Source organism: Diachasma alloeum, unplaced genomic scaffold (assembly GCF_001412515.2).
Source record: "Diachasma alloeum isolate Michigan unplaced genomic scaffold, Dall2.0 Dall_scaffold_00328, whole genome shotgun sequence".
NCBI lineage: Eukaryota > Metazoa > Arthropoda > Insecta > Hymenoptera > Braconidae > Diachasma > Diachasma alloeum.
Window position 1 is genome coordinate 128,955 of NW_021680467.1, and position 17,026 is coordinate 145,980.

At 37.0% G+C, this 17,026-nt stretch overlaps 1 protein-coding gene across 1 annotated transcript in view; it reads right to left on the minus strand.

The window, feature by feature from the left end:
• Positions 1-11,654: 11,654 nt before the first annotated feature.
• Positions 11,655-17,026, minus strand: part of LOC107040374 (ankyrin repeat and SAM domain-containing protein 1A) — a gene marked incomplete at its 5' end in the record, with an annotated part of 112,258 nt that continues 106,886 nt past the window's right edge. Inside the window, one exon of the mRNA XM_015260448.1 lies at positions 11,655-12,759. Within this exon, the coding sequence (XP_015115934.1) occupies positions 12,181-12,759 (579 nt within the window). The remainder of the gene's footprint in view (positions 12,760-17,026) is intronic.

The window sequence follows — 17,026 nt, forward strand, 5'->3', positions numbered from 1 at the left end:
TTTGCTAGCGGTTCAAAGTTTGCCGACTTTTACGGACCCTGAAAATCGGGGGGTTTTTCGGCTTCTCACAGCGATTATAAATAAACTAATCAAATTAAAAACTTGAAACTCCATATTGGGCAAGCGAAATACTTATATTACACAGTGTATTTGGTCTCATATTTTTACGATTTTTTTTCACTGAGTTATAGACGTTTATTTCGAGTGGTCTCCATTTTTGACACCGACAGTAGGAATACACACGGGGTGGTCAAACTTCGCAGTTTTCCGTTTTAGACCATTCTAAATAATTTCAAAGTAATTCGAATTTTTTTTTTCAATCGATGCATGTTGATGTAACTCGGGGGTGATCAGTATATGAAGAAGATCGTCTCAGCGGTTGGTTAGTTATTCGCATAAAACATGTAGAAAATGACGATTTCGTGAAAATTCAATGATTCTATCCGAAGAAATCTTATCATTCTCATTTTTTTTTTATTTCAATCGATGCGTGTTCATGTAACTTAGGAGTGATCAGTGTATGAAGGCGACCGTGTCAGTGGTTTAATAGTTATTCGTATGAAATATGCGTGAAAATGACAAAAATTCAAAGATTTTATGCCGAGAAATGATGTGATTATCATCTTTTTTTCAATCTATGAGTGTTAAAAAAAAATTCGAACCGATGAGTATATGAGGGCGATTGCCTCAGCAGTTTCTTAGTTATTTACATAAAACATGTGAAGGAATGACAATCTCTTCAAAAGTCATTGCATTCACTTAGAAAAATTACTTCATTCGCATTTTTTTTTCCTCCATGGTAAGTCGAATTCGTCCCCAACCACCAAGAATTGGAAATTCGATTTTTTTTTATCAAGAAATTAACAAAATAAAATTCCAACGATTTTTTTTCTTCGAAATACTTTTTAACTTCCCGACCCGAAGGGAGGAAGTTATTATTGTAATGACCCCGAAAATCGAATGTGGAATTTCGATGATTTCTTCATATTTCTCGACCCCCGGAATCATCCTGATACATTTTTGAAGACATGTCTGTATATGTGTGTGTGTACGTATGCGACCAAAATTTTGTCCGATATCTCCTGAACGAATGAAGCGATTGATTTTTTTCTTCCTTCAAACGATGCGTGTTCATGTAACTTAAAACTGTTTAGTTTATGAAAACAATTGACTCAGCGGTTTTTTACTTATTCACATAAAACTTGGAAAAAAATGCCAAAAAGCGTTAATTTCATAGAAATTCGACCATTTTACCTAAGGTAACGATGGGATTTGAATTGATTTTGTGTAATCGATGCGTCTCCACATAACTTGATTCTCATTGGATTTTGAGCAAAATCGCCTTAGTGGTTACTGAGTTTTTAAGATAAAACTTTCGAATTTTGCAATTAAAAAAAAAGGGAAAGTTGAAAAATTTTAGAGTGGGTTAACTTTGAAGTTACAAAATTTTGAAGTGGGTTAACTTTGAAGTTGCACATTTTTAAGTGAATCAGATTCGGAGTTGAGAGAATTTTGAAGTGGGTCAAGTAAAAAGTGGGTTCAACTCAAACTTGATTGAAGTTTGAGTTAAATTAAATTGCAAATGCGTTCTTTCCGAAATCACCCTAAGGGTAATGCCACAACGGGTGCAACGCTAAACGCATGCAACGCATAAAATAATTATCCAACTGTTTTCCGAATATTTCTGACAATGACTAGCGTTGCGTATAGCGTGCGCCGCATTCACTGTGGCATGACCCCAGCGTCACAAAAACAAATGGTCGGGAAGTTATTGGTTCGACCCGTAATGGGTCACACCCAATTCCACCAACCCCTACCGGTCATACCCCAAAGAGGGAACGCGCGAAGCGCGCGACCGGGCCTGATTTTTAAAATTGATGTCAGGTGGAACGGATCTGAATCTGATCATTTTCTCTTCAATTGACCCCGTTCAAATGCCGATCAAAGACAATAAATCTGAATTTGATCAAATTGGGGTCAGGCAGCCGACCTCAGGGTGAGATCGTGCCTATCTGATCAGAACTTGATCTGAATCATCCTGCAGTTGTTCGGATCCGATCTACTGGATCAAAACTTGATGAGGTTCTCATCAGGCATCATCTGATCATGTCTACCTGATTAGAACTTGATCTGAACCCGCCTGTAGTTTTTCGGATCCGATCTACTGGATCAGAACTTGGTCAGCTTCTCATCAGGAATCCCCGGATCAGTCGAACCTTACAAAAAACTGATCAAATTCTGATCGTGCTTCAGGTGGGCCTGAACCAATTTCCACTCAGGCTAACAGGATAGATGACCGCCTAAAAATGCGTTAGAATGTCATTAGAGTGTTAAAAGCATTACCGCAAACATAATGACACCGCAAAATTAGACTAAATGTCGAAGCGCCATGAAAAAATACAAAATCCTATAAAGATGTTTAGTTGTTTCTCATTATATACCGCTGGGACAACAATGGAATTGATTTTTTCCGGTCCACAACAAACTCGTCAAGTGGTCCTCAATATTGCATTATTCCGCATTCCTCAAATTTGACTACTGTACAAATTTCAACAACGATGCAACGTTATTATTTTACCTACTCACTCCCTATAAACGACATCCTTTCTTATCCCTTATTCGCGATGAAAATATAACGAGCCCGGAGTCACAGCACTGCGGAAAACGAGCGCCCGCATCTTGTAACAATCTAGTGGTTAATCGAAAAACTTTGTTAAGATCAAAACTTGGTTAATTAGCATCTTTACCGAGGGCAATGGTGGCGTACCTACCTCGGGGGCTTACTCCCATCAGCTTGTAATAGAATATTGGCCGCAAAATTATTCAAAATACCAACACAATGTACAAATTTTCCATAATATTCTGATCACTGATTTTCACGACTCGTTGACGTCCGGCGGTCAATTAACGACTCACCTTCATCGTTCTACAGTTGGAAAGTCAGAAATTCGGGGGAGAAAATGATAAAATCTCAACTTTTTATATCTTATATATATATTTTTTTTCATATATATATTCATATAATTCTAATAAACATGAACAATAATAAATATAGTGTATACAAGAACGTAGGAAGTCTGCGTATAACCAGGCTGCGACTTTTAATTTTTTTTCTTTTAAAATAGTGCGTCTATATGGCATTCGTCGATGGTAAAAGCTTCTGAACGGAATATCGTATCTTTTATCCACTAACCATTAAATTTCCTCTCGTTTGATTACCTCAACCATCATCATCAATATTACCATTACACCTCTAATAATTACACTAATTATGTCCATAAATTTTGAAGTTCGAAATTTATGTACCTCTACAAACTCCCCTTGGAAAATACTCAATTAAATCCTAATAATTATTTTGATGATAATACCAATCGACGAATAATGAAGCAAAGCTGATTATACGAGTTCAATGAATCAGGAAATAAATTATACAAAATATCAAGTCCACATAGTTTCCTGCAAGTGAAGAATAAACTATGGAACAAACTAAATATCACATTAGTTTAATTATAACTGCACCGATCAAGACACGTTATGTCGTACATATCGATCAAATAATCATAAGCAAATTGTATACCTCCATTCCGATGCATTAAACTTTCACCTTTTATTTGCCTCGACATTACCATTCTCCCTGTGTCTGCCACTCATCGGCACTTGAATCGAAAGAGCACCGGGTCCAAGTGTCCAACAATAATATCAGGATTGAAATTATCGGATCCAAATGTTAGTCTCCCTACTTGCAAAATGATCAATTTGCTCAACACTGTGCTCTTCGTCAAGTCACCCGTTAACTTCATTTCAATAAATATAGATAATAATTACAACATATTGCACATGAATTAAACGGATTCACGCCTGTCACATAATGCGTCCAATCCATCCTATGTACACACTCGTATTTTCTACGTCTCTATCGATGGAAATTCGCTGCGTTACCATTCCACATTTTGTTAATTGCTCTCATCTCACTCTCTTCTCATTATCCTCTCTCTCACACTCTCTTACTTCATTAACTTCAACTCTCTCCATACATTTCATTTCCAATCAATTATCACACCCGGCGTACATCGGCGCGACGAATAATTCTCATATGAAATATCTTTTAATCTCTAAATTCTAGGAACAATTGTTCCGTTTAGTTATAATTCAACCGTCACAGTTTCCAATTAGGTTGAATTATAATTCGTGCTTTTGAAAAACTGAATTTGGGGAATAGACATCTCATTGTAGTGTATACCTTTCAATTTAATTACTATTAAATGTGATAATTCACTTGTTAAACCCTATTTAATTGTCACGTATGAACAATTTTCAGTAATTATATGATACAAGTAACATCAAGAAGTACAGATATTGTCACAAATTGTTTCTTTTCTGAATAGAGAATAAAAAGTGGCAAGTTTTTCTTATTTACGCATTTCTCAAGTATTAATAATAACTTTTTAATGAATAATGAGTTTCATACTACAATACACAATTCTTTAGCGCGTTATGCGCGACAAAGGTGGTAACAATAGATCTTTAATAATCGTACTGTCGTTCTATTGAGTTGAAGCGAATATAGGGGTGTGACCCACTCAAAGAGCCACTATCGAGCATAACCAATCCTACCCCACGTCTCCCACTCGTGCGTATATAAACCTTGAAAATGTTTCATTCCCTGTTTCCTGTGCTTGAAATGATGCACAGAACAATACTGCTTCCACACCCCCTTGAGCTGTTGTTACAATAAACACTATTGAAAGAAATAATCGTCGATTTAGGTTATTTTCTACACATGACTACACGAATAGTTTTTCTTTTTCCTCCGTATGATGTTGAGTGTTCAAATGTTTTATTCTGAATTTTAAATGCAAGCTCCATGTATAAATTTTGAGTTATAATATTCGCTGCATGCAACCATTTAAATCAGCTCGTAAATACGAAATTTTTTTAACCCTCCTGGACTGGTGCTCAACCGCCGGCCGAGTCAACTAGCTCGGGTAGCGCGGTGCTGCTAGAGATGCGTCATATGACGGTCATGACGAGGCATTTATGACGGCTGTCACAATTTTTCTCCCCTCCTCTATGACTGTTACAAATTGCCAAAAAAATATGACAGTCATTTTTCATCTATATAGATGCAACTTCATTTTTTTGTATCAAGTTTTATTTGAATTCATTTCGTATTAGCTTAATATTCATTTTGAAACAAAAATCACGCTAATTTGTCATCTCTACAGATGAAACTATTTTTTGTATTTATGACAATCACAAATTAGAAATTAGTTACGACCGTCATTATGCATCTATATTGATGATTTGACAACAATTTGCTTCCAAATTATTTGTGACCATCGTTTTTACTTAAAAAATTTGTGCGTCACAAGACTGTCATTTTCTGGTCATATGACGCAGTTTAAAAAATGACAGTTATTTTGTATCGCTAGGTGACGCCGGTGCCTTTTTGCAGTTCGTGAAAAACGAAGTTTGGAAAAAAATGATTGATTTTGGGTTCAGCGGAAGGTTTCAAGTTTCAATCGACAGGGAATGACGATAGAACGAAGAAAAAAATAGCGATTTAATGGAAAAAATTGATTTGATTTCGAGCTGAAATGAGATTTTTAGAGGTTAAAGATGGGGATTCTAAGCGATTCATTTTTTAAAACTTTTTTAGGAGTCGATTACAGCGAGTGTGAATCAAATAAAAATTGCCAATAAATTCAATATAGTTGAGAGTCGGAATTTTAATTGTTTCACATTTTTATTAGCTCTCATTTCACGGTGCTCTTTGAGGCCAGGAGACTTACGGCCAGGAGACTTACGGCGCGTCAACTCCGTAGTCCAATGAACAATTACTTGAAAACAGTCGAATGAACAAAAATGAAATAGAATGCATTGGCTGTATTGAACTTTAAAATTAACTCCTAGAGAATTTCCTAATTTTTGACACCAATTTCAATGCTTGCCGACAATTGATTGCCAAAATTTTCGAACATGCTCAATTTATTTATAACAAACAAATTATTCAACAAATCGAAATGTAACTTCTGTCATTCGATAGAAGGATCATTGAAGTATTTTCAGTAAAAATTTGCAAATTTTTGGGGGAAATTTTGTCGATAAAGGAGATGATTTAATGTGATTGAATCGATTGGATGTAAAATTTTCATCTACAACTTTTGTTCATAGAAAATAATTTTATAAACCAGTAACGAAGTGGTAAAGCGGTACAAGTCGATTTTCACTAGTGACCAGTTTTCAATGAATATCTCGGAATCTAAGGGAGATAGCAAAATTATTGTTATAACCTTTTTTGTAGAGCCGATTAAGTGTTACAACAAATGTCATTATGAAAATTTCGCTATCTCCCTTAGATTCGGAAATATTCCCCAAAAACTCAACTGGGAGATAAGTCGACTTAAACCGGTTTACCACTTCGCTACTGAAATGCATTGAAAAAATAATTAAATAAAATAGTTCGCTGCAGAGACAATTCCATTGACTTTCCAAATATCTTTTCCAAATGTCTCTTACCATTCGAGAAAATGGTTTTTTACTGTTGACGATGCATGATATCGACGCCGTACGTAAGGGGTTAAGATAGGGTTATACGTGGATTATTTATTCATTCATTTTAGACTTCTGATCAGGATCCGGGACTTCCTGCTCCTAAATCAGCGGGGGGTGCCATACACGGAGAGAAATGTACGAGAAAAATTACCGTGCTCGCACAGTAAAGTTGGTTCAGATGGTCTTCCAGGCGAAATGTACCGCAAAGAGTAGGAAAAAGTACTGTTGCACGAGTCATTTTTCGGATAAATGCGGGGAAAAATTCTTGTGCAGCACGGTAAAATCGAAGCGACAGTGAATTTTTACGAGAAATACGAGAAAAATTATGACACTGACTGGCAAATTTTTCCGGTGCTCTACCAGAATCCTAGGACCCGATCNTCGATCGCGCATTCGGAAGATTTCGGCACTCTTCGTCCCCCCTCCGCAAACGCGAACATCAACTCAACGTGATCAGATGATTTATTCCGTCGCCTCCTCTCTCACATATCTCCTTACTGAAACCCCAGGTTAATGTTTTTCATAATATCAATTCAGTGAAATATTAATTAGTGTTGTGATAAAACGGTTAAGAAAAAAAATGAGTGCCCTTTATTTTCTCTTCATGAAGTGTATAACGCTGTAGAGATACATTGGCCTGTCAAACGTTCCACATACGTTTGCCGCGCATTGCGCTTTTAATATGGGAGAGAGGATATGGAGGAGAGGTTAAAATAAAATTAATAGGATGATATGCTGAATGACAATGTTTACTCATTTTTAACTATTGAATGTAATTTATCATGTAATAGAAAAGTCAGGGATCAAGCTTTTATTCTGCGGTACCGGAATTTTTACTATGCAGCACCGGGATTTTTCTGGTGCTAGACAATTGAACCCACTTTACCAGACGGCACGGTAATTTTTGCCTGAATTTCGCCTGAAAAATTCTGGAATTTTTTTCTCCGTGTACATGAAAAACAATGGAAAAGTAATTGGAACCAAACAAACGAATGAAATGTCGAAAAATTTGGAGGTTGCATTGGAGTGAAAAATTGAGGTTCTTTCGAATCATGGGCCACGTATAGGATAGGAAGATGATGGAATTATGTGGTTTTAAATGGATTTCACCATGAAGGGGACGAACAGGCTTTAAGAATGACTATTCTCTTGCCTTCTATTCATTTTAAAAGATCATCTGGCAACATTTTTTTCTTAGGAAAATCCGGAATTTCCCCCCGAAGATGTTGCGAGATGTGTGCTTCAGGGAATTTTCCTAGATTTTCCCCAGGACAGAATTTTGTCCAGAATTTCGACACAGGATCTCGTCCAGAAAATTTCACAGGATTTTCCCCAGGTAGTTTTACTATATTTTCTCCAGGAAATTTCCCAGGATTCTCTTTAGGAAGTTTTACAGGATTGTCCCCAAGTAGTTTTCCAGGATTTTCCCCAGGTAGTTTTAAAGGATTTTTCCAGGTAGTTTTACTGGTTTGCCTCCAGGAAATTTCCCAGGATTTCCACCAGAAAATTTTACAGGATTTTCCCCAGATAGTTTTACAGGCTTTTCCTCAGGCAGTTTTAAAGGATTTTTCCCAGGTAGTTTCACTGGATTGCCTCCAGGAAATTTCCCAGGATTCTCTCCAGGAAGTTCTCCAGGATTTTCCCCAGGTAGTTTTCCAGGATTTTCCCCAGGTAGTTTGCCAGGATTTTCCCCAGGTAGTTTGAAAGATTTTTCCCAGGTAGTTTTACTGGATCGCCTCCAGGAAATTTCCCACGATTTCCACCAGGAAATTTTACAGGATTTTCCCCAGGCAGTTTTAAAGGATTTTTCCTAGGTAGTTTTACTGGATTGCCTCCAGGAAATTTCCTAGGATTCTCTCCAGGAAGTTCTCCAGGATTTCCACGAGGAAATTTTACAGGATTTTTCCCAGGTAGTTTTATAGCATTTCTCCCACGTAGTTTTACACGATTTCCCCCAGGTAGTTTTTCATGATTTTCCCCAGGTAGTTCGATAGGATTTTTCCCGGTAGTTTTATAGGATTTCTCCCAGGTAGTTTGACAGGATTTTCCCCAGGTAGTTTAATTGGGGTTCTGCCAGGTAGTTTTACAGGATTTCCCCCAGGTAGCTTTACTGGATTTCCTCCAGGAAAATTTTCAGTATTCTCTCCAGGAAGTTTTACAGGATTTCCACTAGAAAATTTCACAGGATTTCCTGGGAGAAATCCTGTCAAACTTCCTGGTGAATATCCTGTAAAATTTCCTGTGGAAAATCCTATAAAACTGCCCGGTGAAAATCCTGTCAAATTACCTGGGGAAAATCCTGTAAAAATTCCTGATGAAAATCCTAGAGAACTTCCTGGAGAGAATCCCAGGAAATTCCCTGGAGGAAATCCAGTAAAACTACCTAGAGTAAATCCTGTAAAACTACCTGGGGAAAATCCTGTAAAACTTCCTGGAGAGAATCCTGGGAAATTTCTTGGAGGAAATATAGTAAAACTACCGGGGAAAATCCTGTGAAATTTCCTGGACGAAATTCTGGACAAAATTCTGTCCTGGGGGAAATCTAGGGAAATTCCCTGAAGCACACATATCGCAACATCTTCGGGGGGAAATTCCGGATTTTCCTAAAAAAAAATGTTGCCAGATGATCTTTTAAAATGAATAGAAGGCAAGAGAATAGTCATTCTTAAAGCCTGTTCCTCCCCTTCATGGTGAAATCCCTTTAAAACCACATCATTCTATCATCTTCCTATCCTACACATGGCCCATGATTTGAAAGAACCTCAATTTTTTACTCCAATGCAACCTGCAAATTTTTTGACATTTCATTCGTTTGTTTGATTCCAATTAGTTTTCCATTGTTTTTCATGTACGGCGCCCCCCACGGATTTAGGAGCACGAAGTCCCGGACCCTGCTTCTGATGTTTCCAAATCTCAGAAAGAAATTAATTGAAATGGTGAATGAATGTTGAGCGAATTCGTAGAAATATCTCGAAACTTTTTCATTCAAGGGTTGGAAATGTTGATGAAAGAGTTTTTGAAACGAGGAAAATTGAAGTGCTCGGTTTTGACCTGTCATTTCAATAGCATACACGACGGTGTTAATGACGCTTCATTTACGTTGGTAAGTGAAGAACATCAAAAGAAGATGTTTTATGAAGACTCAGTGATCCGTGGGAGGGATGAATGGAGATGTCTATTAAGAATGTAAATGGCTCTGACTCCTTTTAGAGAATTTCGTGTAGACGAGCTGATTCGTGAGGCTTTTTGGCGACGATTTAGCTATCGCATAGTGAATACATTTATTACTTCTAGCTAAATTTTCATGTCTGATGAATCTTTGAAATAGTTGAAATGAACTTGTTCCCAAGGATTTTCGGGATACCAGTTGTATGGTGTTTTTATCCGTGTCTTTAAGATACATGGAGAGGAGTGAAAAAGGCAATTATCAGCCATGACAAGGAAATATGAAGAAAATAAGGAGAAAGATTGAAGTTATTTCTCACAGTTGTCCTTCTTACCCGTACGGAAAACGGAATATATGTGAAATATATGTAAATTATATGCACATATATTTCGGCGAAAAATGCAATACATCAGATATATGCTGAATATATGCGAGCACATATATATTACCCATATATATTCGACATATGTCTAACATATATGTAAGATATATTTTCGGCGAAAAATGCAATATGTCACATATATATCACGTATAATTATTTGCATATATTTTTTTTCCCGTGAGGGTACTTCGATCGACATCAAATTTTCTTGTTCTGTTCCCAGGAATCATGATATCTCATCACAATTTTTTTATTCTGTCCTCCAAGTATAATTTTTTTTACAAAAAGGATGGAAAAATTGCAGAAAGAATCGAATACAAAGGATACAGTTTTTTGAAGTCGTGCTATGTTGTTATTTTGATGCTACAGCAATATCATATTCGAAGTAGAGACTTGAGAACAATCTGATATCAATTGAAATACTCTTCGGAAATATATCTCAAGCATATTGATGCGTTCGTCCCATCACACCTACATTATACAATTTCTATGAATGCTTTGGTAAGTGCTGCTATTCCTTAGCCTAAGTTTTGTCCTCAAACCCCAATGGTTCTCAAAAAATTTATCTCTGATGAATATATTTAATGCAACATGTGTGCGTATGTTCCACAATTGGAGATGATTGATTATTTGGCAGTTTATTTTCCTCCTTCTGAATACTACTTACGTAATCAATTTGTTTTGAGTACCTGACTCGTCTAATGCGAACATTTGCATTAAATGTCTCGAATACGCCTCTTTGGTTTCTAGAATTATATATTCTCATTCATCAATCTAAATTGTTCGATTTTCCATCAAATGTCCCCCATGCTGCTCCTCTCTATTTTTGGTCACAATAATAAGTCGTAATCATGCTCCGGTATCTACTATATTCAATGCACATTCCCTATTTCTGAAATCCTAGGACCGTTTTGCTAGACTTACCTTTATGAATACAAATTTTCTTTTTCGGCAGTTCAAGTCGAAGAGATTTTTACATCAGATACTCTACTGAAGCATACCCGTGAATCCTAGCTGCATTTTTCAATGAATCCATTACTGCCTCCACATTGTCATTGTAATCGATAATCATCGATATTCGAACTTTAATCTTTGGATAATACTATATCGCATCGAAACTATCATCCACAATAACTTTTTGAGGGGCATTTTTCAAAATTTAATGCAACCTAATACCTAGGAAAATTGTTTAAACACTTTTTTTCATCAATTTCATAAATTATTATGAATATCATAAATTACGTGGACTTCGTTCAATAAGATTCTCAGTCTTTGAGGGTTAAATATCGAAAAGTAGGCTGATTACTATGTAAAAATCATCGAAAAGGTTCATTATTACGAATTAAAATCATTCGCCTTGAAAGATTGAGGATTTGTTTTTATGAATTAATTATTTAATATCTGAGGATTATTCATTTATAATCTAGTAATTAAAAGAGTAGTATTGAGCATTCTGCGAAATTCATTCGTGTTATATATCTTGAAGTGTCCGATTATCTGGGAATGTTTACGTATTTATGTGAATTTATTTTTAAAAAACGTTAAATAATGTATTTGGCAGATTTAACCACTTTATCTTGAAAAATTGTGTTTTTCCGTTGGAATAGTTTATTCCACATTCTGGTATACAATGATCAGCATCAATTTGGCAGATATGCTCAAGCATCTTCAACTCAAGCATCTTCATATCTCAAGTATCTTCAACTTACCTCGGGTCGATTCTTCAAAAAGTCGCAGATGATCGATTCTTGAAATGTGCAATCACGAAAAGCATCAAAGATATCCATAAAAGAGCCACAAACGCCCGATAGGTCCTAATGTATTGTTTCACCCTAATCCTTGTAAATGGAAAGATTACTCCTCAAATATTCATAATATTTCAATAAAACACTAGAAATAACTCGTTGCACATGACCGCGAAGACTTGAATTTCCAAATTTATAAATAAGTGATCACAGCTTGGCCATTGAAATCCAAAAATTACTCTTAGCAAAAAAACATTGCTCTGTGTGTATGCATTCCTCTTATTTATGTACGAACAGCTGCTGAAGAATAACCAATGTCACCTCAATGGAATTTATAGCTCTTCGGAGAGGGCAATTGGTGCACGAGATCCTGCCTTCATGTCCTTCACACCCACACTAATGTCATCAACTGGAGTCGGTGCAAGCTTCAACTGATTTCCATTAATTTTGATGTCGTTCACAGAGTGCGAACGACCATGGCTCACCAATGGTTTCGTACTTGCATTGGAATTTCCCGTAGTGCAATTACTGGCTACACTGATGCTTATCCCGCGTGAATTTGAGTCGTTTCCGGGATTAATGTCAGAGATGTGATTTGAATTTGTTGATTTTTCGGACTGTTTTTGCTTTGACTTGGATTTTAGCGTATTTGTGTTTGTGTTTTGAGAATTATTTCCACATTTTGAGCTTTTTGAATCAGTGATGATGATTGGATTAGAATTTGGAGGATTTTCACGGGCTGAATCTGACGGTGGGGCTTTTACAGTCGTCGTTGTGCTGTTGGTGACAGTCGCCAATTGATTTGCAGACTGAGATCTCATCGTCTGGCCTCCCAATCTGTCCCGCAAAGCCATTTGATAGGCCACCTCGAAGGCCTGGCCTAGGGATAGAATTACCTCTGTCGCCTGGTCCTAGAAAGAACAAAAAGTATCGACTTTTTCACAGGTTCGTCCTTGATGTTTCTGAAGGGCTCACGTATAAAGAAAAAAAAACAGATTTCTAGAGATGACGATGAAACTGGCGCAAGATAGGCACGACTTTTGGCGCGAACTGTACTCTAGGCGCGCTGAGTGCAGGGGCCCTTTTTTTAAATAATATTTTAAATTATATTGAAAAAACGATTGAAATTTATTTTCCAAACAATTATCTTTTTTATGCATTGATTTTGGAACTAAAAAATTAATTAATTCAATAAATTAATTAATTTATTCACCCGCTCGGTTTTTTTATCTGTGACAAATAGACGCATGTATCCGAAGGGATGAAAATTTAGGGGGGTTAGGGGGAGGGATCTGAGATTCCATTTTTATAGAATTCACCTCTCCGGAAACATGCGCTGATTTTTTATAATTTTTTAAACAATGAATTTCGGGGAAAATACATGAGACTGGAGTTTTTCTGGGGGGTTGAAGACAGCCGCATATATCCGGAGGGATGAAATTTCAGGGGGGCGAGGGGGAGGGGTTTGAGATTACATTTTTATAAAATTTACCCCTCCGGAAACGTGCGCTAATTTTTTATAATTTTTCGAAAAATGAATTTCGGGGAAAATACATGAGTATGTTGTTTCTCCGAGGGGTCGAGAAATAAATCTTCTTGAGTTACTTTCATTCCCATCTCAAATCATTTTTGAGCCTGTCCAGCACATGTTCCTGTACTATATATTTTTTTGCGAACTATTTCATTTGTTCGAAACTTAACTATGAACTGAAAGTTGCATTAAATAGATGGAGACTTCCAGATGTTCAATTACTCTTGATTAACGCTAAAAATTGCATGAAAAAATAATAAGCATAATACAGATTTCATCATGCGAGACGTAACATTTCTTTCTATACCATTTTCATGAATAAGTTGCAGGAAATGTCGGAAATTAATGAAATCGCATTCTTCTTGGCTTGAATTTATGAATACAGATAAACTACAATCTGCCCCCCCCCCTCTTCGAACGAAACGTGCAACCCTATGGATACACGCATTTGTCTTCAACCCCCTGCGAAAACCCCATTATCTTGTATTTTTCCCGAAATCGATTGTTAAAAAAATGATAAAAAATCCCAACATGTCTCCGAAGGAATGACTCTTGTAAAAATGAAATTTGTGATCCCTCCTCCTTACCCCCCTAAATTTTCATCTCTCCGGATACATGCGGCTGTCTTCAGCCCCCCGGAGAAACAACATACTCATGTATTTTCCCCGAAATGCATTTTTCAAAAAATTATAAAAAATCAGCGTATGTTTCCGGAGGGGTAAATTTTATAAGAATGTACATGAGACTGGGGTTTTTCTGGGGGGTTGAAGACACCCGCATATATCCGGAGGGATGAAAATTGATTGTTTAAAAAATTATAAAAAATCAGCGCATGTTTCCGGAGGGGTAAATTTTATAACAATGTAGTCTCAGACCCCTCCCCCTCGCCCCCCTAAATTTTTACCCCTCTGGATACATGCGGCTGTCTTCAACCCCCCGGAGAAACCGCATACTCATGTATTTTCCCCGAAATTCATTGTTTAAAAAATTACGAAAAATCAGCGCATGTTTCCGGAGGGATAAATTTTATAACAATGTAGTCTCAACCTCCTCCCTCTCATCCCCCTAAATTTTCATCCCTCCGGATATAGGCGGGTGTCTTCAACCCCCCAGACAAACCCCAGTCTCATGTATTTTCCCCGAAATTCATTGTTTAAAAAATTATAAAAAATCAGCGCATGTTTCCGGAGGGGTAAATTTTATAGCAATGTAGTCTCAGACCCCTCCCCCTCGCCCCTCTAAATTTTCACCTCTCCGGATACATGCGGCTGTCTTCAACCCCCCGGAGAAACCGCATACTCATGTATTTTCCCCGAAATTCTTTTTTCGAAAAATTCTAAAAAATCAGCGCGTTTCCGGAGAGGTAAATTTTATAACAATATAGTCTCAGACCCCTCCCCCTCACCCCCCCTAAATTTTCACCCCTCCAGATACATGTTGCTGTCTTCAAACCCCCGGAGAAACCGCATACTCATGTATTTTCCTCAAAATTCATTGTTTAAAAAATTATAAAAAATCACCGCATATTTCCGGAGGGGTAAATTTTATAAAATTGTAACCTCAGACCCCTCCCCCTCACCCCCCTAAATTTTCATCCCTCCGGATACATGCGGGTGTNCGCATATTTCCGGAGGGGTAAATTTTATAAAATTGTAACCTCAGACCCCTCCCCCTCACCCCCCTAAATTTTCATCCCTCCGGATACATGCGTCTATTTTCCACAGATAAAAAAACTGAGCGGGTGAATAAATTAATTTATTTATTGAATTAATTAATTTTGTAGTTCGAAAGTCAATGCATAAAAAAGATAATTGTTTAGAAAATAAATTTCAATCGTTTTTTCAACATAATTTAAAATATTATTTAAAAAAAAGGGCCCCTGCACTCAGTGCGCCTAGAGTACAGTCCGCGCCAAAAGTCGTGCCTATCTTTCACCAGAATTGTTCGCCAGTTTCAGTGTCATTTCTCGTGTTAAGAGAATTCTTGCCAGTGACTTTGTGTTGATTGACTAAAGAAATTGAAATCAGAATATTTGACATATAAGATTAAACTATTTGCAAGATATTTCTTTGAATATGTTGCAATCAATCATCTAATATCATAGTTATTGGGGTTGCAAAGTAATTCAATCGAGCGAACTATTTCATAGGGTGATTCGTATATTCTAATACTGACAAGTCAAAATATGAAGTTGACGTCAATAGACACTTATCATTCATTCATGACTTTACATCTTCCGTTATATATCTGAACAATCTCTAAATAAATGATGTTAATATTTGAACGTCCGCATGAAAAGGGCCTACTTTGTCGATTCTAGTTTTCAAGATATTCATGTTTTTTCCGCGCGACTTTTAAACCCATGTCAACCCACCCACTTTAAATCTTTGTTAACCCTCGAACACTCACTCTCAACCGCCAGCCTTTATCTGTCGCACGGTTAGCGCAGCGCCGCTGGGTTAAACCGTCCGCGCTGTTGCCACCGTGGTGCTTACTACTATGCGCGCATTTCAAGTGCAGCAGTGAATGTAGCAACACTGTTGCTCGAGCGGTCGACAGGAACTCACTCGCACTGGGCGGCCTGGCGCCGCTTTTCTGTCCGTTCGACGTTTCCTTTCTTTTTTTAGCTAAACAAATTTCTCGAGAAAAACTGACAACGCCAACACGTAACAAAAGGATTGAACTAAGAACTCTACTTTTTCAGAATTTTTAAGTATCGAGAAACACGCTAAAATATATAAAAAACGAAAACGGGCGGCGCCGCGCTCATTGAGCGAGTGAGCGAGGGTTAAATTATTTTCTTGCCCTTCGCTAGCCATATCAATTTTCAAACCATCAGGATCATTTTGGACTCAAAATGTGTGCTGTGTTACCAATTATATCGGAGTATCCATAACTTTCTCCCACATTTATGGCTGAGATGACTGAATATTATTTTCATTATACCCAGACGCAACAGTAATGATGATTGATTGTAACATGTATGAAAGATATATTTTGCTAATTATTCACTCTAATCTGGAACAACTTTCCACTTCATGTGAAGAAATATCACAGAGACGAAAAGTTTCCGATTTCCAGTAAAAATTTCCGTTTCTCAGAACTCTGTCCCGCAGGAAACTAGCGATCAAAGGATTCTTCAAATAAGTCAAGTCTTCAGTCATTTGAAAGGGAAATCCGAAAAATGAGAGAAAAAAGTTCTAATTCTTGGTCATTTTTCCCCAAATCTGGAACAATTGTACTTCGATTGAGGGACATTTTCTCTCATTTTACGGGAATTTTTTATCTGAAATTCAAAACAATTGGGTTTTAAAAGTAAAAATTTTTAGGTTTTTGAATCAAGAACATCCGGTTTCTGAAATTGAGAACATTCTCGTCCTTGAGTTTATGATTTCTTTCCTAGAAAAAAATCATCGCTTATTCTAAATACAATAGCTTTTACAACCATACCCAAAAAAAGTCGATCTGAATCAGACCGAAAAATCGGTCTGAATTAAATCAGACTGAATTATGCCGGGAATTGACTTGTTTCATGTCGACTTGACGGCATAAATCAAGTCGGACTTGGACAGATGCAAACCAGAATATCGGTCTGATTCAAGTCTATTTCTCGTTTACATCAAGAATTCAGTACATCCCCCCCCCCC